Here is a 26,616-nt window from a genome sequence, read left to right on the forward strand (position 1 = left end):
TCAAGTAAACACCCCTGAAGAGCTATCTTGTCTCTCTCAAGGATGTTGCCTTTTCCAGCCCCACAGAAGCAGCGTGACCCATCAAGCAAACAACGTCACGATGACGGCACAATAACAGCTGGCCTGCCGGTGTGAACCCGACTTCAAATCCCTCCTCAGCAATGAAGCTTCAGGGAGACTCTCTGGTGAACCATAAGGTAAATAGAGAGAGGGAGAAGGAGAGGGAGGGAGGGGAGGGGGGAGAGAGAGAGAGATGGATGGTGAGAAACAGAAGAGAGAGAGAGGTCAGAGGGGGGGAGAGAGGGAGAGAGAAAGATGGATGGATGGAGGATGGATAAGTAGGTAATGTAGATATACTGTAAATGGACACAGAGAGAGGTGGATGGGTAGGTGTAGATACGTAGTAGATAGAGGAAGCTATGCTATAGATCAGGGGTTCCCAACCTGGGGTGCTCGTACCCCCTGGGGGTGCGACACGATATTCCAGGGGGTGCGAGAAAAGTCCAGGTAAATAATACGATATTGGCTATATGTTGGCATTTTTATTTATTATGCAATGGATTGACTTTGTTTTCATTTTAGAGTTAAGTATCGTTATTTAGTGGCCGTCACATACATAGCTGAAAAGATTCAATCCTACCATATATTTAACGCGTTCAGTAGTTCCTAAAGTCTAAATTTCAGGGGGTGCAAGGTTCGAGTGAAATTTCTTTAGGGGTGCGGGGCGAAAAAAAGATTGGGAACCAATGCTATAGATGAATAGAGAGAGAGAGAGATCCATGGATGGGAGGGAGAAAGATGGAAATGTGGGTGGAAGGCATAGGAAAAGGATTTCCCCAAAGTTCTTCCTGACATCCTCCAGGGTGTTGGGACTACAATTTCTATCTAGCTATAACCTTCTTGGAGTTAAATTTTCCCCTGAACCTGGAATTAAGGAGAAACTTCCTAACAGTGGGGACAATTAACCAGTGGAACAGCTTGATACCAGAAGTTGTGGGTTCTTCATCACTGGAGGTTTTTTAAGAAGAGGGTGGACAGACGCCTATCTGAAACAGTATGGGGTCTCCTGCTTGAGCATGGGGTTGGACTGGATGACCTCTGAGGTCTCCCCTTCCAGCTCTATTCTGATTGAAGATCGAAGGTCTATGAAAGGAAGCCGCATCGCCTTCCAGCTTGGCCTCCTGCCACCGAAACAGGTGAGCTGCAGAAGATAACACCGGGAGCGAGCGTTTGGTGGGAAGGGTTGACATTATTTTTCCACCAACGTCTTACCCGTCGGTGGGTTTGGTTGTGTTTTTACGCTCAAGCTTGGAGACACAGCCACGGTGCTTGCGTGGCATGCCTTCTTGTCGCAGGCTAGCCTACCCTGAAATTAAAAGAAATCTCACACCCCTCTTCTTCGTGCGATCTGGCTGCGAAATGCTTCTCCTCCCCTTTCTCCTCCACCTTTGCCCCAACAGCTCATGAAACAAATTAAAAAGTCAAATTGAAATGCAAATCTTTCCTGCGAATAATTAATCCCAAGGTTTCTCAAACGCGCATATTAATTCCACGGGTGCTGATGGGGCAGGAATCAAAAGCGGGGTATTTTTAGTGTTGAGGCTGCGTCAGACTAGCCCGCATCGAGAGAGAAGTGGTTTTGCCTTCAGTTGTGCAGTTTTGTACAGGAACAGCCTCAATGGAGCAGGCCTAGGGCTTCTCACCTGGGACAGGTTATCCTTGACTTATGACCACTAAGTTCCGTTCTGAACAGAGGAGAGATGCAAGCATTTTTACTACCGGTTCTGTGGGTGTGACTAGGTGGGAGTGGCCATGTGACTGGGTGGGAGTGGCTTTTTTGCAGCAGCACCCCCCAGACACGCTCTTTTTTTACCCCCTGGACCTCCTGGAAACCTCCTGGGTGAAGCAGTAAGACAGCGAGGGGGATCCCAGCACAACTGACCATTGGAACAGCCGATCGTCGGGAGGAAAAAAAGGAATATCGGTTCGGCTGAACCAGTAGCTTTTTTTTTATTACTGGTTCAACCGAATGGGAGCATTTTTTTTACTACCGGTTCGCTTGAACCGGACCAAACCGGTAGAATACCACAGCTGGTTCTGAAGGAAGGTGGCTAGAAAATGAGTCGTGCCCAATTTTGAGTCCTTTTGGGGGGGGCACCGTTGATAAGCCAGTCCCTGCAGTTGTTAAGTGCATTCGGCGGTCACAGCAACCCTGTGAGGTGGGTTTGGCTGAAAGGGAGGGACCATGCCCAGAGTCACCCAGCCAATTTTAATGGCTAAGGTGGGACTAGAATTCTCTGTCTCCTGGTGAGTGGCCCAAAGTTACCCAGCTGGATTTCATGGCTAATTGGAACTAGAACTCACCATCTCCTAATGATTGGCCCAAAGTTACTCAGCTGATTTTAATGCTTAAGGTGGGACTAGAACTCACCATCCTCTGGTGATTGGCCTAAAGTTTCCTGCCTAGGGTGGTACTAGATCTTACAGTCCCCCACTTACTAGCCTTGGTGCCTTAACCACTAGATTGAATTGCCTCTAAACTCATAGCCAGGGAACCCCATGAAGTCTTCCTTCAACACTAACATTTTAGATTTTTTCTTTCTCTGTTCTTTCTCTCTCCTCCCATTATAGAAGGTGAGCTGTTGATTCAATGAAATCTCCAGCAGAGATCAAATCATTGCGATCCCTGACTGGTGTGGGTTGAATAAATGACACTTTTGTTGGCCTTCTGCGGACCCAGTTGACAGCTCCCTCCTGGTTGTGCCTACTCAGAGCTGGGGCGTGTTGCCTTTCCATTGCCTGCTCTCCTGTAGAGGCTGATTGTATCTGTTTTTGTTTAGGCTTTTCTTCCCTGGGTTGGTTCATTACGATGATGGAAAGGAGCATTGGATGGAATAATGAAGAAAAAACAACAACTGGGGGATGGAAAGGGAGACCTTTCAGTCTCTCTGACAACATGGAGTACAAATTCCACCAGACAGTGGAGGGGAAAATATCACTGGCTTTATGGAAGGGAGGGGATGGGACGATTTTTAGAAAAGGGACCGACAGAACGGTGAAACACCTTATTAGGAAAGTGAAATTAGTCCCAGCTCCAGTTTTCTAATCAGAGAAGTAAAACATAGACTAACAGGATTGGAAGGTCATCTTGTAGGTCATCTAGTCCAGGGGTCACCAACCTTTTGGACCTCAGGGACCGCCAAACTCATAATTTTAAATCCTGCGGACCACTGATATGAATTTTGACTGACGGTGGCTTGCTGGCATTGGTGGGAAAGTCGGTCCCATATTCCAGAACTTCAGGAGTCACAGGACTGGCTCTTTGGTCATCCCGGAGCAGCTGCTCCTCCACCTGGGTGCACCGGCCTACCATGGACTGGAGGAGCTGCTCCGGGATGACCAAAGGGCCAGTCCTGTGACTCCTGCAGATCTGGAATACGGGACCGACTTTCCCACCAACGCCAGCAAGCCACCCTGGGGCGGATTTACCTCCACCACCATTGGTTTTACCTTCCAGTTCCAGCTCACGTGGCTCTACTCAAGGTAAGGTTTGCACTTGGCTGAACGGTGGGGGCCAGTGGGTGGGCAGACCATGTGGGCAGTGCAGCCTGGATTAATTGCTTTGGGGAAGGACATTTCTCTGAGGGCCGCCAAAATTTTCTTGCGGACCACCAGTGGTCCCTGGCCCACCAGTTGGTGACTACTTTTCTAGTCCAATCCCCTTCCCAAGCAGGAGACCCTGGTTCCTTGTTCTCATTGTTAGGAAGCTTCTGCTTAGTTCTAGGTTGGATCTGTCTTTAGTGAGCTTCGGCCCTTGTCTTGCCCCTTTGATGCTTTGGAAAATAAGTCAACAGCCGCTTCTCTCAGAGAGTCCCCTCAAGTACTGCTATCATGTCACTCCTAGTCCTTCTCTTCAATAGCTTAGGTCAGGGGTCAGCAACCCGCAGGCTCTGGAACCATATGTGGCTCTTTCGTCCCTCTGCTGAAGCTCCCTGTTGCCAGTCAATTGATAGGGCTTTCACTTAGGACAGGTAGAGGGAAAAGGATGCCGCGCTAGGAGGAGACTCTATGGTGGGGGGACTGGATTTCCAGTTGGCAGAGAAAAAAGAATGCCGCGCTAGGAGGAGACTCTATGGTGGGGGGACTGGATTTCCAGTTGGCAGAGGAAAAAGGATGCCGCGCTAGGAGGAGACTCTATGGTGGGAGAACTGGATTTCCAGTTGGCAGAGAAAAAAAGAATGCCGCGCTAGGAGACTCTATGGTGGGGGACTGGATTTCTGGTTGGCAGAGGAAAAAGAATGCTGTGCTAGGAGACTCTATGGTGGGGGACTGGATTTCCAGTTGGCAGAGGAAACAGGATGCTGCGCTAGAAGGAGTCTCTATGGTGAGTGAACCAGACTTCTGGTTGGTTTCAGAACTGAACAAGGGGCTTCCGGTTAGGGTTAGGGTAACCCTTGTGGCTCTTTGAGTGTTTAAGGTTGTCAACCGCTGAGTTAGATGTACCTAGTTCCCTCAATCATTCATCCTGTAGTTTAGTCCCCAGACCTCTTTATCATCTTGTTGGCCTTCCTAAACAATCTGAACCAGACCATGACTGTGGTCCCTCTGCATGTTCTCCAGAACATCTCCATTCTGCAGATGTTCTCTAGAAATTCTTACACCAGCCCCTATAATCTCCTCTCACTCTGATCCTCTAAGCCAGAGGATAAAGAAATGCCAAGGAAATCTCCTTCGGTATAGTCCAGGCCGTGGATGTTTTCTACTGGGCTCCTTCGACAGCATCTAATGGAGCTGAGGTCATGGCCCCCGTGTTGGATTCAGAGTCTGCAAAATCATCAAGGGATTCTTCAGGGAGTTGCTTTCAGCCACTGGTTCAAATGAAGCTTGGAAAACATGTTCAGGATGACTGACCATTAGCCATCTTTTTCATGGGAACATCTAACAGCTTAAAACAGCTTCTCAGAAGACACCGGGAGAGTTCAAGGGTTTTGCGAAAGCCTACGAGAGCGAAGGGAGCAATCGGCGAGTTTGTTCCTGCCTGTCAGGATTTCGATATCTGCCATGTTGGTTTGCCCATGGATATAGTTTAATTTCAGGGAAGGGTAGTCCGTAAAATTAAGGTTGCACGGGTGAAGGAGGCTGCGGAAGAACAGAGTGGAATGAATGACATCAAATCCATAGTATGCTTAAAAAACTTGCCTCGTCGCACGTAGAGTGTCTCTTGATGAGAGGCTGAACGTGATCAAGATAAATGTGACCAGGAAGCCTCCGGTTTCGTGGAAGATGCTCCTGAATTTGATGGGTTGTGGGATAGGAGTTAGATGAATTTCCCGACAATGCACAGTGTATGAACAAAGTAGAGAAATTTCCTGACAGCAAGTGGAACAACTTGCCACCAGGAGCTGTGAGTGCTTCATCACCAGAGATTTTTAAGAAGTGTCTAGACTTATGTGAGGTGGATTATGTGAGGCGAGGTAGACTGGAGGGTCCCTTCCAACTCTGTTATTCTGTTCTGTTAATCTAATATTCTTCCTATGATCACATGTATCATCCTTCCCAACCAGCCCAAAGATAGTCCAGAACGGTATAGGATCTCCTGCCATGGGCAGAGGGTTGGACTAGAAGACCTCCAAGGTCCCTTCCAACCCTAACCGTGGTGGCGCAGTGGTTAGAGTGCAGTACTGCAGCCGACTTCTGCTGACTGCCAGCTGTCTGCAATTTGGCAGTTCGAATCTCACCAAGCTCAAGGTTGACTCAACCTTCCGTCCTTCCGAGGTGGGTAAAATGGGGACCCAGATTGTTGGGGGCAAGAGGCTGACTCTGTAAACAGAGAGGGCTGTAAAAGCACTGTCATCTTCATCATCATCCCTTGTAATAATCCCCCATGGGGTGGAGTCTGGGAAACTGAATGGAGCAGAGTATTTACTGGCCAGATGCCCTTCCTGTTGCCAATGCGGAGTTTTGTTCAGTAGATATAATCACAATGTGCCCAGAGAGAGAAATATCTGCCTCTACCTAGGATCAAACTCACAGCCTCTTGATTGTGAGGTCAGAGCTCCACCTCTAGGCCACCGCATGACGGACTGTAAAGCACTGTGAAGCGGTATATAAATCTAAGTGCTATTGCTATTCCTCTTCCTTTTCTCCTTCCTTCCTTCGCACAATGGTTAGAAGGCAGTATTGCAGGCTAATTCTGCAAGCTGGCCCATTTTTACATCCTTCCATCCTTCCGAGGTGGGTGAAATGAGGACCCAGATTGTTGAGGGCAACAGGCTGACTCTGTAAACTGTTTAGGGAGGGGCTGGAAAGCACTATGAAGCGGTATATAAGTCTAAGGGCTATTGCTCTTCCTAGTCCAGTCCTTTCCTTTCCTTTCCTTTCCTTTCCTTTCCTTTCCTTTCCTTTCCTTTCCTTTCCTTTCCTTTCCTTTCCTTTCCTTCCATGGTGCACAGTGATTACAATGCAGTATTGCAGGCTAACTCTGACTCAGAGTTAGTGCTTAGAGAGGGCTGGAAAGCACCGTGAAGCGGTGAATAAGTCTAAGGGCTATTGCTATGGCTATATAACAAACCGAACATGCTTAGCTCCCAAGATCAGACAAGAACAAGACCATCTCTGGGTCTTGCTTTCGTTCAGTTACGATTGGCTGGGCCACCCCACGTGCGAAGCAATAGTTTGCGAACCCTAATATCGGGATTTGTCCAGCCTGCTGTGACAAACCTAGGTTACAAAGGCCAGCCTCCAGATAGCCAAGCTAACCATCCTGGGTTTAAATGGATCGGTAAATTGCAACTCTTGCGAAGGGGCTTGTGCTCAATGGGGAATTAAGAGGGGGGGGGGAAGCCAGCCTTGTATGTGCTCATTAACCAAGATTTATCGTTCATATGCTTTGCAAACGCAACCCCGTTTTCACATCCAACTGACGAACCAATATCCATCCAGCTTGCGGGTTATTTTGAATTTTAACAAAGGCGTCGCCCCTCTAATCCCCTTATGTTTAGTGCAGCTTATTAGAAAACAAGGTCCCTGATAGCTCCCCGCCACATTCTCCTCTGCAAAATTGCCTATTCTCTCTCTCACTCTGCCCCCTAAATGGTCTCCGGGAACAAAAGGTTTCTATCCTGCCACCGCAGCAAGCTTTTATGTACTTTAAGTTGCTGGGCAACAGATCGCTTTGCCACCCACAGGTATTTGCCTTCAGATGGGCTGAGAAGCAAAACAGAGACAAAGGGAAGGGATAATAAAGCAATTTGCAATGGTTCCTTAAGGGGCCATTAACATTCGCCGGGGGCCCCCTGCCTTTACAGATTCTAAGCTGTTTCAAAGCCCACTTGACTCTTATCCAGGGCCTCCCTTACTACAGGTTGAATCAATCAGAAGAGAGCTGAAGGGACCTTGGAAGTCAATTAACAGTGAGGACAAATAGCCTGTGGAACAGCTTCCCACCAGAAATAGTGGGCGTTTTTAAGAAGAGATCTGATTCACCTGGAAAGGATGGCAAGGATGAGCATGGAAATAAGAAGACTATGTAAAGCCAGGGGTGGGGAACAATGGACACCCCTTTATGACCCATGGACTTCAATTCCCATGTTTGCTCAGGAATTCTGGGAGTTGATGTCCCACAAGGCATATTAAGGGGGTCATCGTTCCCCACCCGTGATCTGAGAAAGACTTGGTCTTCTTCTCTCGAATCTCCTTTTCTATATAGATTTAAAATATAAAGAGGGCAAGAGAAGACGCAAGGGTTGGAAACTAATCAAGGAGAGAAGCAACCTGGAATGAAGGAGAAACTTCTTAACAGTGAGGACAATTAACCAGCTGGAACAGAAATTGCCTCCAGAAGTTGTGGGGGCTCCATCACTGGAGGTTTCTAAAAGGAGACCAGACAGCCATTTGCCGAAATGGGGGCTGGACTAGAAGACCTCCAAGGTGCCTTGTAGCAGGGGTGGGATTCTACCAGTTCACGCCTATTCGCTAGAACCAGTTGTTAACATTCTAAGCAGTTCAGAGAACCGGTTGTTAGAAGAAATTACAGGCCTAATCCTGTAAGGAAGGCAGGAAGGAAACATTCTGGTGTTGCTTACAGAAACTGCCTCTCCGTTAACCCTTATTACTTTCTTGGCAGGACTAGACTTCCTGTCCCTGGAACTTCTCTGAAGTTTTTTTCCCCTCCTTTGCTGGCATTTTGCTTGTGTGGAGTGACCATTCAAAGTCACAATGGCCCTGAAAAAAGTGAGTTATGACCATGTTTCACACTTCCGACTGTTGCAGCATCCCCACAGTTATTAGAAGCGTGCCTCGATGTGAGTGATATTGAATTGGCCCCACCCAGCCAATAACATGACCAGCAAGCCACACCCACCACCTAAGCCACACCCACAGAACCAGTTGTTAAAAAATTTGAATCCCACCCCCTGCCTTGCAGCTCTATTCTACTCATCCCCGGATCTGATCCTGCTTAATTCTTTAAAGTCAGCTAAAATCCGAACTAAATTGAACTCCGATGGTCTGGTTTTGGCAAGTGACTTCCTGAAAACACGAGATCAAGTTCTGGCTGTCCAAACATTATTAAACGACAACACCTGTGATATATATATTGCATTACTCTGGACATTCTGTTCAGGGGAAGGCTTTTGGGAGAGGGTTGTTATGAGGGGGTTGAATCTTCTAAACATAGCAAGATAAAGAGAGCTCTGAAATGAAGGCAGATCAAACATAAATATTTATTCTACAGGCAACAATATTTGCTGTAGCGACACAGATCTTGTGGATCTTTTTTCTTATTTACATTGTTAATCAATCCCAAAACAATTAAACTAACCTTTTAATGGAAAGGGTCAGGGTATTAATTGACTTGAAATTCATTCCAGATAGCTTGAAACAAGGCAGAAATTTCTGTTCGTAATGTCTAAGTTACTGTGACAACTACAATTTTCATGGATTAGCAACATTTCCCGCCTTCTCTCCAAGTTTGCAACTAACTTAGATTTTGCAATGCACTTTGGTTCAACCTTCCCGCTCACCCCCCACCAGATGAAAATTACATTTCAGTGCTGCTTTAACCCCAGGATTTTTTTTATTATTATTAATGTGGGGTGTTGTTTTTTTTCCTAATGCAGCTCTGAACAGAATGTAAGTCGCATAAACAGAGCCTTTGTTGTGAGCCTGGCAGTAGATATACATACATTTAAATTCTCACATCAGAAAGGGATCATAAATTCGCCTTTAAAACTAGAAAGTAATAGCATTCATTGGCCAGCACAAAATACTATCTGTTCTTTTGACCCAAAGAAAGCTATTTCTTTAGGGTAGAGAAACTTATGCAAACTCCGACTGTCTTTGAATGTTGGATTGGATTTCAGCCACAACCAGTCCTTTAAATCCCAAGAGCGTAAAATATACATGCTAGCTTTAAGTAATGCTGCATTTCTTGTTGTTCCCTTTGTGTGTTTGTTATTTTGCTCGCTGCCCAGAGTTCCTTTTGGCAGAAAATAAGTAAGTAAATAAGTAATTCCATTGCACTCAATTCTCAGCCAAAGCAATTTGCTTTTAGACTTGCTGCCTTAAGGGAGAAAACTCTCAAGGCTAGAGAATCATATCATTTCTTTACATTGTCTTTGATAACGAGTAAGATAGCTTGCCTCTTTGAGTGGCGGGTGCGTCATTGCTGGACGTTTTCAAGAAGAGATTAGACAGCCATTTGTCCACGATGCTACAGTTCTACAGGTGTTGTAAGATAGCCAGAGGATGAGACAGAACATAGAATCACAGGGCTGGAAAGGACCTCAGAGGTAAATATAGATTAACAGAGTTGGAAAGGACCTTGCAGGTCATCTAGTCCAACCTCCTGTCCAAGTAGACCCTACACCATTTCTGACAGAGGCCAGTCCAGTCTCTTCTTAAAAGCCTCCAGTGAGGAAGCCCCTACAACTTCTGAAGGCAACTTCTGTTCCATCAATTGTTTGCTCTCCCTGTCAGAAAATATCTCCTTATTTCCAGGTTGAATCTCTTGTTGGTCAGTTCCCATCCATTATTCACTGTCTGGGTTTAGGGTGCCTTGGAAAACAGCTTGAACTCCTCATCTCTGTGGCAGCCCCTCAAATATTGGAAAACTGCTGTCCTGCCTACCCTGGTCCTTCTATTCACTAGACTAGCCACGTCCATTCATCATATGTTTTAACCTCCAGTCCCCTCATCATCCTAGTTGCTCTTCTCTGCACTCTTTCTAGAGTCTCAACATCTTTTTTATAGTGTGGTGACCAAAACTGGATGCAGTACTCTAAGTGTGGTCTTACTAAGGCTTTATAGAATGGTGCTATACATCCCTTGATCTTGATTGTATCCCTCTGTTAATGCAACTTAGGACTGCATTGGCTTTTTTGGCTGTCGCCACACATTGCTGGCACATATTTAGCTGGTTGTCCACTAAGACTCCAAGATCCCTCTCACAGTTCCTGCTATTGAGCCTGGTTTCACCCAATCTATATGTGTACTTTTGGTTTTTCTTGCCTAAGTGTAGGACTTTATTTTTCTCTACACTGGATTTCATTTTGTTCGATAGAGCCCAGTCCCTGTTCAAAGCAAGAGACCTAATACCATCCAGGTCAAAAGGTTGCCCTGTCTAATTGTAAAAGACTTCAATGATGGAACAGCCATAACTCCAGGAGGCAAGCTATTCTATGGATTATTTGTTCTCACGGTCAGGAGATTTCTTCCTAGTTCTAGGTTGGATCTCTCCTTGATAAGCCTCTATTACTTCTTGTCCTCTCTCAAGACCTTCGGAGAATAGGTTGACACACACCCCTTCTTCTCTGTGACAGCCCCTCAAGTCCTAGAATGCAGTTGACATGCCCCCCTAATCCTCAACCCTTGAGCCTTGCTGGCACAGTAGTTAGAGTGCAGTACTGCAGGCCACTTCTGCTGACTGACTGCCATTTGGCAGTTCGAATCTCACCAGGCTCAAGGTTGACTCACCCTTCCATCCTTCCACGTTGGGTAAGATGAGGACCCAGATTGTTGAAGGTGATAGGCTGACACTATAAACTGCTTAAAGAGTATATAGGACTGGGATTCTACCAGTTTGCACCTATTCGCTAGAACCAGTTGTTAACATTCTAAGCAGTTCAGAGAACCTATTGTTAGAAAAAATTACTGGCCTAATCCTGTAAGGAGGGCAGGAAGGAAACATTCTGGTGTTGCTTACAGAAACTGCCTCTCCATTAACCCTTATTATATTCTTGGAAGGTCTAAACTTCCTGTCTCTGGAATTTCTCTGGAGTTTTTTTTTCCTCCTTTGCTGGCACTTTGCTTGTGTGGAGTGACCATTCAAAGTTACAATGGCACTGACAAAAGTGACTTATGACCGTTTTTCACACTTACAACTGTTGCAGCATCCCCACAGTCATGAGAGGCCAGGCAAGGAGATGCATGCCTTGATGTGAGTGATGTTGAGTTGGCCACACCCAGCCAGTCACATGACCACCAAGCCACACCCACCAACGAAGCCACACCCACAGAACCAGTTGTTAAAAAATGTGAATCCCACCCCTGACTGTAAAGCACTCTGATGTGGTGTATAAATCTAAGTGCTATTGCTCTTTCTTTTCTCCTTCCTCCTTCCTTTCTTCCTTCCTTCCTTCCTTCCTTCCTTCCTTCCTTCCTTCCTTCCTTCCTTCCTTCCTTCCTTTCCTGGTGTGCAGTATTGCAGGCTAATTCTGCCCATTGCCAAGAGTTTGATTCTCACTGGCTCAAGGTTTCCATCCTTCTGAGGTCGGTGAAATGAGGATCCAGATTGTTGGGGGCAAGAGGCTGACTCTGTAAAACTACTTAGAGAGGGCTGTAAAGCACTGTGAAGCGGTATATAAGTCTAAGTTATATACCCACTACTATCATACAAGATAGAACCCTCTTTTTTAACTATGTCCTGGAGGATCATAAGGGAGAAATGGCACAAGTATTGATAAAGATAGTCTTGGGTCATGTTGAGAGCTAGAACTAAAGAAAGAAGAACCCTCTTGACAGATCTAGAACCCAGAAGAAAGAAGAAAATTCAATACATTCAGAAAGCCATCCTAGATATTCAGTCGGAATTTACTTGCAAGATAAGAGGAACTGCAAACTAACTTTGCCTCCTGATATTTCTTCTCTCCATCATAGCCACCTTATTTTAAAGGGTGTGCTTATTCCTACAGGATGTGGAGAACCCGCTCAAAGGGGCATAAGGTGGGGTGATTTTGCAATGGGTAACATTGGCCTCTGGTCATGCTGCCCGCATCTTCCCTGAATCATGAGTGAAGCATGAACAAATCTCCGACAAATATCTGGGATTCCAATACAAGAATTCCACATGTCCACAACGTGGCTGTCTGAACGCACCTGCGAGTCAACCCCATCCACAGTGACAAAAGTACAGTCAAGTCACAGAGTCTTTCATGAACTGAAACTCCTACTTTTAAGAGTTCCAACCTCAAAGTAAACACCAGTCACCAAGGATGCTCTGGGCATGCCTGGTTGAAGCCTTACACAGCAGCTGCTTCCAAAGGTGGAATAGGGAGGCCATTGTTGCAAACCACAAAAGGAAAGCCATGTTGGATATGTCCGTTCAAGAGAAAGCAGGCCGACAGATCGATAAAAATTGCTGTTCTCCCCAACTCGGACAAGCACATACTACCTGTGCACACACACACACACACACACGCCGAGTCTTAATGAGAAAAGACACCTGTGGCTGCACACAAGCACACAAGCACACTCGCACACCCAGACTTTCTTACCAGTTCTCGGCATGGGGATCAATGCGCTCGCACACAATGGTAGCAGTCGTCTGTGTCCGTCCATTGTCAACATCTTGTTGAACTTGCCACCGGTGTGGATCAATGACTCGAATGTCGATGATCTTCACACCTGAGGCAGCCTTAACTCTGCCGGGAAAGTAACAGAGATGCATTTAGTCCTGAACAATTAAAGGCAAAGAAGAGAACAACATTTCCAAGTGTTAACAGATCTTTGCGTGCTGCAGGCCCCTGAGCAACAGCTGGAGGGAGCTTTGATATGTCCCTCACTCCTTGGAGAACATGGGACAATTTGTCCAAAAGGAATGAGGTCCTTCGGCCAAGCTTCTCCTAAGGTCCTCTTTTTTTTCATCTGGAGGCTCAGCTGTGAGCTTCGGTTCTGCAGCTACACCGTCATATTTCCAGCTCATGTCGTCCTAAATTTCCCCTTGCAAAGCACGTATTTGGGTATTCTTAAAGTCGATGCAAACGTGGATGAAGGACAAACTTCCCTGTTTAAAAATCTTTGACTTTAAACCCAACGACTCTTCTAAGGGCAGCAGAGAACAAATCAAACAGGACCATGAGATTCTCACCCAAGTAGGAGCAAAATCCTTGGTTCCCCCCTCTTCTTTTTTCAATTGGAAGTTGGAAGGATTTTAAAGGTCAAAAAGGGTTCGTTGACTGCCATGCAGGCTTAAGGCCTTCGTTGTCCCCCAGATGAGGGGAGGTGGGGAAAGAGAGTCAAATACTGGTGAGTTTGCAGTTAATTTTCTATGTTCATGAGCTGTCTTTGTGAGCAGCGTATCAGGGTTCCCAGTAATGCACCCATAGAAATCAGAACCCCGAGGCAGGCAAGTTCCCCCAAGAACAGTTTTATGGGATACATCATCATATTGGCACAACTGGTGAAAGCCGACTCTGAAAGTTCCCATGGCTTTCTCCTAATTAATAGCAATAGCCATAGTCCTTAGACTTATATACCGCTTTACAGTGCTTTCCAGCCCTCTCTAAGCGGTTTACAGAGTCAGTCTTTTGCTCCCAACAATCTGGGTCCTAATTTTACCCACCTCCGAAGGAGGGAAGGTTGAGTCAACCTTAAGCCTGGTGAGACTTGAACTGTCAAATTTCAGGCAGCTGGCAGTCAGCAGAAGTAGCCTGCAGTACTGCTAATTGAAAGTAAAAGTTTCCCCTTCTTTCCCCACCCCCCAGGTTGCTGGTTGGGCTGTCCAATCCAGTTACTAGCCGGTTGCTTAGTTACTTCCCCCTCCTCTGGCCAGCCACCTGTGAGAATGTTCTTGGTTCCCATCGTTTTGGCTACAAAACCCCATCTAACTATTTTCCCCCTCTCTCTCTGTTGTGTGGCACCCCTGAAGATTCCGAGGTCGCCTCATCCAGGTTCACTTCAGGGTTGACAAAATGGAGAATTCTGGTTGGGTTTATTTTCCTCACCTACTTCTCCACCAGTCTTGTTCCAAACATTTGGTCCTGTGGGGTGGTATTATTATTATTATTATTATTATTATTATTATTATTATTATTATTATTTCATCATCATCTTGCTACTTATGTTGACATGGCAAGGATCTAATGTAATTAATCAATCAATGCAAAAACCCAGATCTCCTGAGAAGTCCATAATGCTGAGGAAGGAAGAGAGAAAGAGGATCATCTGGATCAAAATGGATCGAGTCACTCAGAGCAAGTCCTGAAGGGATGTTGGAGGAGTTCTATCTAGGTGTCCTCTAGAACCATTGTCAACTGGATAGTGCATTATCCATCAATAACCTCTCACACTGTTGAGAAGTTTGTAATTCTGGGAAACGTGGAAGAAAAGACAAGAGGACGATTCCATTACCACAGTGATGGGTGCCAGACAAGCATGGGAACTAATCACCTCTGTCGCTAAGATTCACCACCAACTTGATGCTACAGAATCAGTCAATCAATACCGTGCTTAAGCATCCTGCTAAACTATCATTATGAGCCATGGTGGCGCAGTGGTTAGAATGCGGTACTGCAGGCTGCTTCTGACTGCCGGCTGCCTGCAATTTGGCAGTTAAATCTCACCAGGCTCAAGGTTAACTCAGCCTTCCGTCCTTCTGAGGTGGGTAAAATGAGGACTCAGATTGCTGACTCTGTAAACCGTTCGAGCGGGCCGTAAAGCACTGTGAAGTGGTCTATAAGTCTAAGGGCAAATTGCTATTGCTATCTACTAGCTTAGCAAAGCTCTGCGTTCCAGGCAGACAGCATAACCTGGGACCAGGAGAGCAACAAGCATCAACAACATTTTTGGGAAAGCGTGCAAGCAGAAACACTGTTCACAAGTGTCATGCTTCACTTATCAATCTTATTGGAACTCCGGGTAGGAAATTCAATTCTAGAAAAACACCAGCTCAGGCCGGGCAGGTCTCTGTATCTGAAGGAGCCAAACTTAGAGATCCAGAAAATCCTATTGTGGTTCTTTGCGTTCTGCAAACTCAATAAATGTACACAAATTCGCGAATCAGGGAACTTTCCTGCAAACAGGTCAACCCGAGTCAGGATAGAAGCAAGACCTTGGAGAAGCTGGTTTATCCTTCTGGCCCGCCAGCAATTTTTCAATAAATTCCTTGTTACAAGTATGGCGGGGGATAAAAAATAAAAAAAAAACCCCAAGGCTTAAAAGATTTGCTTTCCCAACCAGAGTTTATAGTGGGGGAGTGGGGCGGGGTGTAGAGAAATAGGAAGATCTATTTCTGAAGAACTCCAAAGAGATCCCAAAACAGCCGCTATTGTTGATGTGGTTACTGGGAGATCCGCCTAAAGAGAAATTTTGACATGAAAGTAAGTGGCTGGAAACAGACTGTTTAAATTTTTATGAACCGTCGGCTTCACATTTGTGCACAGAGGTTCGGCTTGTACGAGCTTGTTTTTACATTGGATTTAAGAGGATGGTGTTTCTTTCCAGATGGATTTCTTTTTTTTTTTATCTGCATGGCTCAGGGCCAAAACAAAACAACTGAACTGAAGCAGGAACTGGGAAATCAATCAGCTAGTTGACAATGCTAACAGGATTAGGCTGCAATCTGGTGTCCGTTTACTCTTAACAAGGAAGCCCACTGGGTTGGAAGCTCACTTACTCCCAGGTAAGGGAGTAGGTTGCCGCCATTTATCTATTAATAAAGCACTTATTTGGAAAGCGTAAGCCACTATGGAAAACCTCCTATTTCTAAACCATGAAAAGCAAATGGGTTTTTAAGGAGGATTTATTTTTTTTCCTGCTCCTTTTTAACTTCACGTTATAGTTACAGTGGGACGGTAAATAAATATCACAGCTTTTAGGATAGGATAGGATAGGATAGGATAGGATAGGATAGGATAGGGAAGAGAACAGAAGAGTTTAGAAGAGAAGACTGGAGCAGGAAGAGGAAGAGGGAGGAGAAGAGAAAAACTTTCATTTTGAGACTGTCCACCTCTGCTGTCAATCATACAAAGAACAAGGAAGAATTAACCTTGGCCTAAGTAAGAGCTTTGGTTTCAGAGCTCTTTGATGTCATCAGGATCCCACAATGTGGGACAACCTGTTCAGAACAATCAGGTGAAGCCCTCTTAGGTATGGCACAACACAATTACAGTAATACATCCAAAAACTGAGGCTGTCAGAACCCAGACCATCAAGTACATGAACAATGTACATTAGCATGATTAGTATAAAATGGCCTAACAAAACTACCAATGTTAGATGTAATGTTCTCTCTCTTTCATATGTGTGCCTGTGTGTGTAGATAGATAGATAGATAGATAGATAGATAGATAGATAGATAGATAGATAGATAGATAGATAGACAGACAGACAGACAGACAGACAGACAGACAGACAGATGATGATGGATGGATAGATAGATAGATGATAGATAGATAGATAGATAGATAGATAGATAGATAGATAGATAGACAGACAGACAGACAGACAGACAGACAGATAGATGATGGATGGATAGATAGATGATAGACAGACAGACAGACAGACAGATAGATATTGATATAATAGAAATAGAGAAATAGAAATAGATAGGGATAGATGTATAGATATATGCAGAAAACTTCATCTCAGATTTATTACACCTTTAGCATCTAAATCAGGAGGATTCTGTCCTATAAATTGAGGCTGTTCTGAGCTAATTTAACAGGAAGTTGGTTGTCGAAATGTATAATCACATTTTTAGAACAATGTAATTACACCAAGTGTAATGTGATTTCTTGCCAGTGGGTTTAAAAAGTGCAACATTCACCAATCTTGGGGTCTTGTATCAAACATGACAACCACAGCAAAATTAGTTTTAGGAAGGATGATAGAGCATTCAATTTTTTAAAAAGGACATTAGAGGGGTTGGGGAAAAACAGCAGGACACAGCAGAAAATGCAACGACTGTACGCTGACAATGAATGAGCATCAGTAAGAAGAAAACCTTGCAAACAAATTGGGCTATTTTGTGTATTTTAAACATGAGCTCTTAAAAGCAGCCCTTTAGCCTTTTCGTGAAACAAAGAAGCTATTGTCGGTGTCGATGATTTTAAAACGGATTAATGGTAGAAAGAAAATGCTGTGGATATACCTGCTGCGAAGGGAGGGAGGGAGGGAGGGAGGGAGGGAGGGAGGGAGGGGAGGAAGGGAAGGAAGGAAGGAAGGAAGGAAGGAAGGAAGGAAGGAAGGAAGGAAGGAAGGTAGGTAGGTTACAGTAAATCCATTTTAGGAGCTGTCTGAGGTGCTGAAACTTTGTACAGTACAAGGGTACATTTGCTGGACAGGTAAATAGAATTTGTCAACTGCTTATCACAAAAACTAATGACTGACCATAAAGGGGGCAAGAGAAGTCTTGGTCAATCTGTTTATTTTGCTTCCGCCCGACAGACATGTTTTCTTCTTTGGCAATTAGAGGAAAAATCACTTATGTTACATTTCTTCAAGGAGAATTGGATAGTTGCACCCACAAAGATTCTAAAAGATATTAAAACCACTCTCCTTCCTTCCTTTCCTTCCTTCTCCTCCCTCCCTCCCTTCCTTCCCTTCTTTCTCCCTTCTTTCCTCCCTCCCTCCTTCCTCCTTTCCTTCCTCCCTCTCTCCTTCTCTTCTCTCCTCTTCCTGCTTCTCCTCTGCTCCTCCTCCCCTCCCACTCTCCTTCCTCCCTTCTTTCCTCCTTCCTTCCCTTCTCTCATCCTCCTGCTTCCCTCCTTCTCTGCTCCTCCTCCTCCCCTCCCACTCTGCCTCTTTCCTTCCTTTTTCCCTTCCTTCCCTTCCTTCTCCTCCTTTTCTTCCCTCCTCCCTTCTTTCCTCCTTCCCCTCCCTTTTTTCATCCCTCCTCCCTCCCTCCCTTCCTCTCTCCTTCCCTTCTCTTATCCTCTCTCCTTCCCTTCTTTTATCCTCCTGCTTCCCCTCCTTCTCTGCTCCTCCTCCTCCCCTCCCACTCTCCCTCTTCCCTTCCTTCCTTCCTCCCCTTCCTTCTCCTCCCTCTCTCCCTTTCTTCCTCCTCCCTTCTTTCCTCCTTCCCCTCCCTTCCTTCATCCCTCCTCCCTCCTTCCCTTCATCTCCCCTTCTCTCCTCCTCCTGCTTCTCCTCCTTCTTCTCTGTTCCTCCCCTCCCCTACAGCTGTCCTTCCTTCCTTCCTTCCTTCCTTCCTTCCTTCCTTCCTTCCTTCCTTCCTTCCTTCCTTCCTTCCTTCCTTCCCTTTGTATTTTCAAGTCTTCCAAGTTTAACATAAGAAGATGCTTCCAACTTGAGCTTGGGGAAACATGTGCAAATAAGCAGAATTCCTTCTCTGGGTCTGAGTCATTTATCTAGGCATCTTTTGGTTTCAAACCATTTCTTTCAAAAAAAAAAATCCTCTGGTTAAATATGCACACGAGCACAACTGTGTCCCTCCTCCACTAATGATCAAAGAGGGAAGTTCAGCCATTGGAGGATATGTCAGCAGGATTTACCATCAGAAGTGTTGGGCTCTGAGGTTGTCAACAATTCCCTGGAGGGCCACGTTAACATGCCACCCTTAACCTTGCACCTGGTGGTCTTAATACATCCTGGCAGAATTGAAATCTCCATCCTTCTGCAAGCAGAGACCAGCCACCACGGAAGGCAGAGGGGAGGCCCTGCCCTTCCCCCAGTCACAAGCCCAAGTGAATTGTCACCGCTGATCATGTCCATTTCTTATTCCCAGCGGCCCTCTGTCAGTCACGCTCAAGAAGAGTGTGGAAATTCAATTTGTCAACTGGTGAACCTTAAGTGATCGATAATTACCTGTAATTAAGCTGCAATTTCAATGCTACAGCAAAGAAGCGCTGCCTAGAATGAGAAATTTAGGGCGAAAGAGGCAGCCTGGGAGATCCTATCCTTCAAATCAATTTCCCTGCCTCTGGTCGGTTTAAAAACTGCAGGGGCTTCTGGTCCTGGGTTGGGGTTGGCAACCTCATGACAAGGCCATTTCTCCCGCAAGAGAAAAGGCTGTGCTTTGGACCTGGAATTTAAGATTTGAGGAAATTTATGCAACGAAGAAGATTGCAGAGGCACAGTCATTAAATATGTTTCCTTGTGGAATTTATATTAACAGCTATAAATTTGGGGAAGATTTGGTTGTTTTCTTTTTTCAAAAAAAGTTGTGTTTGCTTGGAAAAACTGCAGAGGAAAATGGTTGAGAACAATGGACTAAAACACTGACCTATTAACCAAAACCCAGTGGCTCAAGTGGACTAAGACGCTGAGCTCATTGATCAGAAAGGTCAGCAGTTCGGCGGTTCGAATCCCTAGCGCCGCGTAACGGAGTGAGCTCCCGTTCCTTGTCCCGGCTTCTGCCAACCGAGCAGTTCGAAAGCATGTAAAAAATGCAAGTAGAAAAATAGGGACCCCTTTGGTAGGAAGGGAACAATGTTCCATGCGCCTTCAACATTTAGTCATGCTGGTCACATGACCACGGAGACGTCTTCGGACAGTGCTGGCTCTTCTTCGGCTTTGTGACAGAGATGAACACCACCCCCTCGAGCCGAAACGACTAGCGCGTATGTGCGAGGGGAACCTTTACCTTTATTAACCAAGAAAATAAAACCACTCCGCTCCTATATCTACTAACATCATAAACCCAGGTTAATTTACCTGTAAGGTATTTCTTTGTACATGTTGGCAGGATTGAACTGTAACAGCTATCTCCTTGCTATATTAGGTGTCCTTTTCCAGACACACAGTTCACAAAACATACTTTTGATCCATGGCAAAAGTCTCACACCAAATTGCAAAACTTTTTTTAAAAATGGCACTTCCATTAACTAAACATGGAAATGCATGCAGGGGGGGAGAAACGGGGGTGGGGGCACTTGATAGCACGTCAATGCTACTCTACCATTTTTCTGTTTATTTTGTTTTTCCCTCAAACAGAATGATTCAAGGGGGTTATTCCGAGTCTATGTAGGAGAAGAACAGACAGAAATCAGGGCAGGTAGAATCAAGAAAGAAATCAGCATGGAGTCATTATATTCCCACAAAAGTTTGGACTTTTGACCTCTGTTGAATCCCATTAATTCTTATCTAAATTAATGTCAGGAAAGAAGAATCAGGACCATACATGAAATTCTAGTTAATCTAATTTATTGCTGTTGCCTACATACAAGAATCAACTAATGGTTGGTGCTAAATTGGCACTAAATAAAAGGAATTTGAGAAGAGTTCGGCTTAGAGCATTTGTGGGAATGTAAGAGCTCCAGGCTAATTCCACACTTGACTCCACCTCCACCTCAGTTGAGACTTTCAAGAAGAGATTGGACTGCCATTTGTCAGAAATGATGTAGGGTCTCCCGCTTGGGTGAGGGGGGTTGGACTAGATGACCTACAAGGTCCCTTCCAACTCTGATTATCTGTACCTGTATCTCTCTCTGTTCTTCAACAGTCCATTACAATGATGGTTAAACCTTTTGGGGCTCCCATCCCAAAAATTGCAGGTGCGCTTGTGTGTGCTTGCTCACGTGCCAGCACCCAGAAGGCAATGCGTGGGGGGGGCACGCCCCCTGCTCATGCACGCATGACCCCCCCACACACACACATGCCACACGCGCTTCTGAGTATGCACGCATGTCTCCTGTGCCCCCTGCACATGCGCACCAGATACCTGACAATTAGCTGGCGGGCAGGCGGCACACACACATGCGCAGTGGGGCTCTTCCAGGCAACCTCTCGCATGCCAGCAGAAGTGGCTTTGCATGCCACTTCCAGCACACGTGCCATAGATTCGCCATTGTGGGTCTATTATAAAGAAGAAGAAAAAACACCCAGCCTTCCATGCTCAAGAACAAGGCTTTAAATAACAAAAAAAAACCACCATATATTTAAACTTTGCTATCAGCTTTACTACAGATTCCCACGCAAATAAAAATAGAGACCAGAATTGCAAGCAGAAAGACTTATTGGAAGCAGCTTAGAGTAAAATAGAAATATTTTCTTTCCATTAAATTGGCCCTCAAAATAAGAGTCACATCTTTGTTTTTTGTTTTAGTTTTTTTGCTGAATGTCAGGAACCACGAAGATGGAAAGTGCACGATTTATTAACGCTGCTCGAGCAGCGAGGGAAGGGGTGTTTTTTTTAATATTATTTTTTAAAATAAGTCTCACCCCAAAGGTCAAACCGTAACATTTTCAGGTAGGATGGGAGGGTGGCAACCTCTATTAAAATGTAAGCATCATTCCTTGCTGAGATTAAAAAATGAAAATGACAGCTCTCGAGCCCAGAATGCAAGATCCGTCTTCCATGGCAAATCACAGCCTGGCAAAGAAGAGGTTAGTTAGATGGTCCATTTGTGGCCCAAGTCTCTATGCTTCAGGTAATAAATCTCCGATGGTAAGAGCGCAATTCTGAATATAATAAAACAAGGCTGAGGGATCTGTGAGTCTGTTAATTATATCAGCAAGTATATAGGATGACAGGTCCATTCAGGGTGCCTCATTTCAGAATATCTGAAGATGTTCACCTGATCTCCACCCAGAAAGGAGGATATGAGAAGTAAGAATTATTCCAGAGCAATGGTAACACCATATTTAGTCCCTATGTAACCTAAGAAACCCTAATGAGATATTAAGGAAGACATTGTGTAAGAATGTTCCCTGTATTACAATAACAAAGACTATAAATGTTTTGCACATTCCGGTCAAACAAATAGTTGGCAGGTCAAGGAAAAATAGCTGGCAGGTGAAGTTGTCCAGTTGTCATGTTAAAATTAATAGCGTTGACAACAGTTGGACTAACCAAGGGGAAGGAAATTACTGGAAATAAATCAACTGATGGGATGGAAGTACCGGGAAAAGGGAGGAAGCTACCTAGAAACCAACCAATGAAGATAAGGGGTAGTAACTGGGGCTGGAACTTGGAAACTACATTTAACCATAATTTATGCCTATGGAAGATGCATACTGTAGCTCCAACTATATGAGCACAGAAGCCCAGCCTTTGCAAATGCTTATAATAAAGAAGCTCTTTATATTGTTCGGAAGTCTCCAGGTAATTTCACACTTAAAGAGTTAAATATCACAGAGGACAATGATGAGCATGGAAATAAGAAGACTATGTAAAGCCAGGGGTGGAGAACAATGGCCACCCCTTTATGACCCGTGGACTTCAATTCCCATGTGAGCTCAGGAATTCTGGGAGTTGATGTCCCACAGGTCATATCGAGGGGGTCATCGTTCCCCACCCGTGATCTGAGAAAGACTTGGTCTTCTTCTCTCGAATCTCCTTTTCTATATAGATTTAAAATATAAAGAGGGCAAGAGAAGACGCAAGGGTTGGAAACTAATCAAGGAGAGAAGCAACCTGGAATGAAGGAGAAACTTCTTAACAGTGAGGACAATTAACCAGTTGGAACAGCTGGCCACCAGAAGTGGTGGTTGATTCATCACTGAAGGTTTCTAAGAAGAGACTGGACAATCACTGGTCTGAAATATATACGTTCTCCTGCTTGAGCAGGAGGCTGGACTAGAAGACCTCCAACTCTATTCTAAAATGGATTTAAACCTTCACACATTTCTGTTTGGACTAAATAAGATCCAAAATCATTCCGTTCCAAGAGGACACCATGTCAAAATACCACAGTTAGCAACTGATCATTCAACCGTTGACCCAAAGCTGTAAGAACGTTCATGTGTCCAGTCTTTAAGATGGTCCCAATGTGTGAACACCAGGATTAAATGTGAACAGGATGCAGGAGGACCCAGTTTTAATGGCGGAATTATGGTTATTTCTGTCAAAAGAGGAACCTAGATGGTTGGGATTTTTTGGCTAGTATTTGTTTCTTCAACTTGAATGGTGCAGTGGTGCCTAGAGGTGGAGCTCTTGCTTCACAATCAGGAGGCTGCGAGTTCGATCCTACGTAGAGGCAGATATTTCTCTCTCTGGGCAGGATGAGAATATATCTGCTGAACAAAACTCCACATTGGTGACAGGAAGGGCATCCGGCCAGTAATCACTCAGCTCCATTCAGTTGCTCAGACTCCTCCCCTCCCCCGCAAGGGATCATGGGGTCATTAAAAGGAGATGGTTTCTTCAAACTAAACTGCCTCACAAGGCTGTTGTGAAGAGAAAATGGGAGGCTGAGCACCAAATATGCTTTTCCGGAACCCACAACAGGACAGTTTGAAAGTGTAAAACAAATAATAATAATTTTATGGTTGGGGGAAAAAAAATTAAACTCAATTTGTCACTCTATCTCCTCTGGATAGAATTAGATTCCTCTTGTTGTGTGTGTGTTTTTTTTTTTAAAAAAAGAGAGACCAATAGTCATTAGCTTCCGTAAATAAGGTCATTTTTACACAAAGCAGTTCTGTGCATTTTAATTTCCTTCTCTTCAGAAGGTAAAAAAAAAAAAGACAAATAGCAATGGGACTAGAAATCGAATCTCCTGGCAATTTTAAACTGTTAATAAGAATGGTTACGCTTCGATCTGAACTAGCTGGAGGGGAAAAGTTGTGTTGCCTTGTGAGGGGATACAACCATGTGGTTTGAAATACAGGAATAGTCATCTGGTACCTTGGCAGATCCTGGATTCTTACTGAAACTTACTTTTACAGGATACTATTTATGTTGTATGCACCCTTGCATAGATTGTAAGATACTATCCTTGTCCAAAAAAAAACCCCCAATTTCCAGATCTGTCCAGACATACAGACTTCATCCTGATGGACAGACAGACAGACAAATAGATGGAAAGATGGAGGAATGGACAGCCAGACAAGAGGATGGAGACTGATGAGCAGACAGACCGGTGGATAGATAGACAAACAGGCTGAGGGATGGATGGAGAGACAGATGGGTTGACAAACGGATGAACAAACAGATGGACAGATAAACAGGCCTGTCAGCATTTTCTGCCTCCCTACTGACCCCAAACCCAGAATTGGATGTAATTGGAGGTTTGTCATCAGCCGGATTCATCCAAACTGTCAAAAAATTTTGTTTCAACCAAATATAGCTGATATAATGTTTATTTTATCAAACCTTGTTTTTAGGTCACTTTATTATGAAAGCCTTTTTTTCACATCTACGCTACTTTTCTTCTAAATAATTCAAAATTCTACTGCTCTTCAAAACGAAGCCAAATAGATTTGGGACAGATTTTTGCAAAAGCTAAGCTCCAGTTGAAAATTTTGAGGGCAAATCCTACTTTAAGCATCTGTGTTGTTCTTTGTTTTTTTTTTTTTTTTTTTTTTGAATATTCATTGGGAATCTTTTTGGGGACAGAAATGCCAATCTTTGTGGGACTTGGGGGTGGGGCAGGGGGTTTAATTGGCTTCATCATTAATTCTACGTATTCCTTCCAAATAATCTGGACTGAAATCAATAGGAATGATGAAGAATCTAGAACCTTCTAATGAAGGAAGGAAAGAAAAAAAGAAGGGAAGAAGGGAAGGGGATGGAGAGGGAGAGGGAGAAGGAGATGGAAAAGGGGAGGAAGAGGAGAAGGAGAGGGGAGAAAGAGAAGGAGGGGGAAAGGGAGATGAGAGGAGGAGGAAGAGAATGAGAGGAAAAAGGAGAGAAGGAGGAGAACAAGGAGAAAAAGAAGGAGAAGGAGAGGGGAGAGGAGAGGAGAGGAGAGGAGAGGAGGGAGGAGGAAGAGGAGAATGAGGGGGAAAGGAGAGGAAGGAGCAGAAGGAGGAGGAGAATGAGAAGAAAAAGGAGAGGAAGGAGGAGGGGGAGGAGGAGGGGGAGGAGAAGGAAGAGGGAGAAGGAGAGAAAGAGAAGGAGAGAAAGAGAAGGAGGAGAATGAGAAGAAGGAGGAGGAGGAGGAAGAAGAGGAGAGGAGGGAGGAGGAGGAGCAGAAGGAAGAGGAGAATGAGAGGAAAAAGGAGAGGAGGAGAGGAGGGAGCAGGAGGAGGAGGAGGAGGAAGAGGGAGAAGGAGAGAAAGAGAAGGAGAGAAAGAGAGGAGGAGAATGAGAAGGAGGAGGAGGAGGAGGAAGAAGAGAGAGAGGAGGGAGGAGGAGCAGAAGGAAGAGGAGAATGAGAGGAAAAAGGAGAGGAGGAGAGGAGGGAGCAGGAGGAGGAGGAGGAGGAAGAGGGAGAAGGAGAGAAAGAGAAGGAGAGAAAGAGAAGGAGGAGAATGAGAAGGAGGAGGAGGAGGAGGGAGCAGGAGGAGGAGGAGAAGAAGGAGGAGAAGGAGAAGAAGGAGGAGAGGAGGGAAGAGAAGGAAGAGGGAGAAGGAGAGAAAGAGAAGGAGGAGAATGAGAAGAAGGAGGAGGAGGAGGAGGGAGCAGGAGGAGGAGAAGGAGGAGGAGGAGAAGGAGAAGAAAAAGGAGAGGAGGGAAGAGGAGGAGAGGGGAAAGGAGAGATCTTTAGTGAGGAGAAGGCAGGGGGTTCCTTCTTAGGAACCTTCTTAGGAACTCCTAGGTGCTAAGTTGGTCCAGCTGTTGTTTCCCACCCAGAAGGGGTCTTGCTTGCTGAGATCCTGAGAAATGAAACCATCCCCCCTTAACTTGGGGGAAACCCATCCACACAACAGCAGCTAATCGGAAACCTCAAACATGTCGTGGGCCAAACACCTTCTCGGTTAGAAGACATTTCTGGTGGATTTCTCTTCCTGATGCTCAAGGGCTTATTTGTCCTCCATCTTCCTTTTCCTTGAAGCCTCCAGAAAACCTCCAACACCAAATTAATTTTTTTTTCCCCTCAAATCAATGCCATCTGTCTCGTTGCAGACCTCTCATTAACTGAAGCAAAGTCAAGAGGGAGAAAGCGTCGCGTACTGGATAATACTTTTTTTTTCCTCCCTCCCCCGTGTGCTGTCTTGCCACACACATCTTTATCCTTTCGGCATACGGAGTCATGTTGGTGAATATTAATTCATAATACCACCCCTCCCTCCAGACTGTAGCGATTGGTACAAGCCAGCACCCTTGTAATGTTGGGCATCTCGCATTAATTTGGTGTAATCTATCACGCCGAAGAGGGAACCGCCGAAGAGGTTCCGTTTCCCACGGTGCTGAGCCTGGAGAGATCGACGGCTAATGACATGCCGGTAGTAAATATTGAGCAGTAATAGATAAGGCGAGCAATGCCTGATTTTTTTGACCTTGCAAAGGAAGGATACGATCCCTCCTGCACAACAGAAGCTGTGCAAACATCTGAGCTTTTGCTACTACCTGCCAAGAATTGCCATCCTTGTGAAGCCGGGTTAAACCAGGAAAGGAAGAGCTTTCTACTTGGATCTGACCAAAGGCCCGTCTAATACAGCTTCCTGGCTCGTGCAGTGGCCAATAAAGTGCCTTCGGGATGATCCCAAGCATGGTTGGAAGTATTCTCTTCTTCCGTGGTGGGTCTCCGGTGGGTTTTTTAGAAATCCCGC

At 45.1% G+C, this 26,616-nt stretch overlaps 1 protein-coding gene across 1 annotated transcript in view; it reads right to left on the bottom strand.

The window, feature by feature from the left end:
- LOC113446513 (transmembrane protein 132B) overlaps positions 1 to 26,616 on the bottom strand; it is a 209,520-nt gene that overhangs the window by 111,139 nt on the left and 71,765 nt on the right. The window contains exon 3 of the mRNA XM_087913473.1: positions 12,774 to 12,920. Within this exon, the coding sequence (XP_087769599.1) occupies positions 12,774 to 12,920 (147 nt within the window). The remainder of the gene's footprint in view (positions 1 to 12,773; positions 12,921 to 26,616) is intronic.

Source organism: Pseudonaja textilis, chromosome 15 (genome assembly GCF_049901715.1).
Source record: "Pseudonaja textilis isolate UNSWEBS1 chromosome 15, rPseTex1.2, whole genome shotgun sequence".
NCBI lineage: Eukaryota > Metazoa > Chordata > Lepidosauria > Squamata > Elapidae > Pseudonaja > Pseudonaja textilis.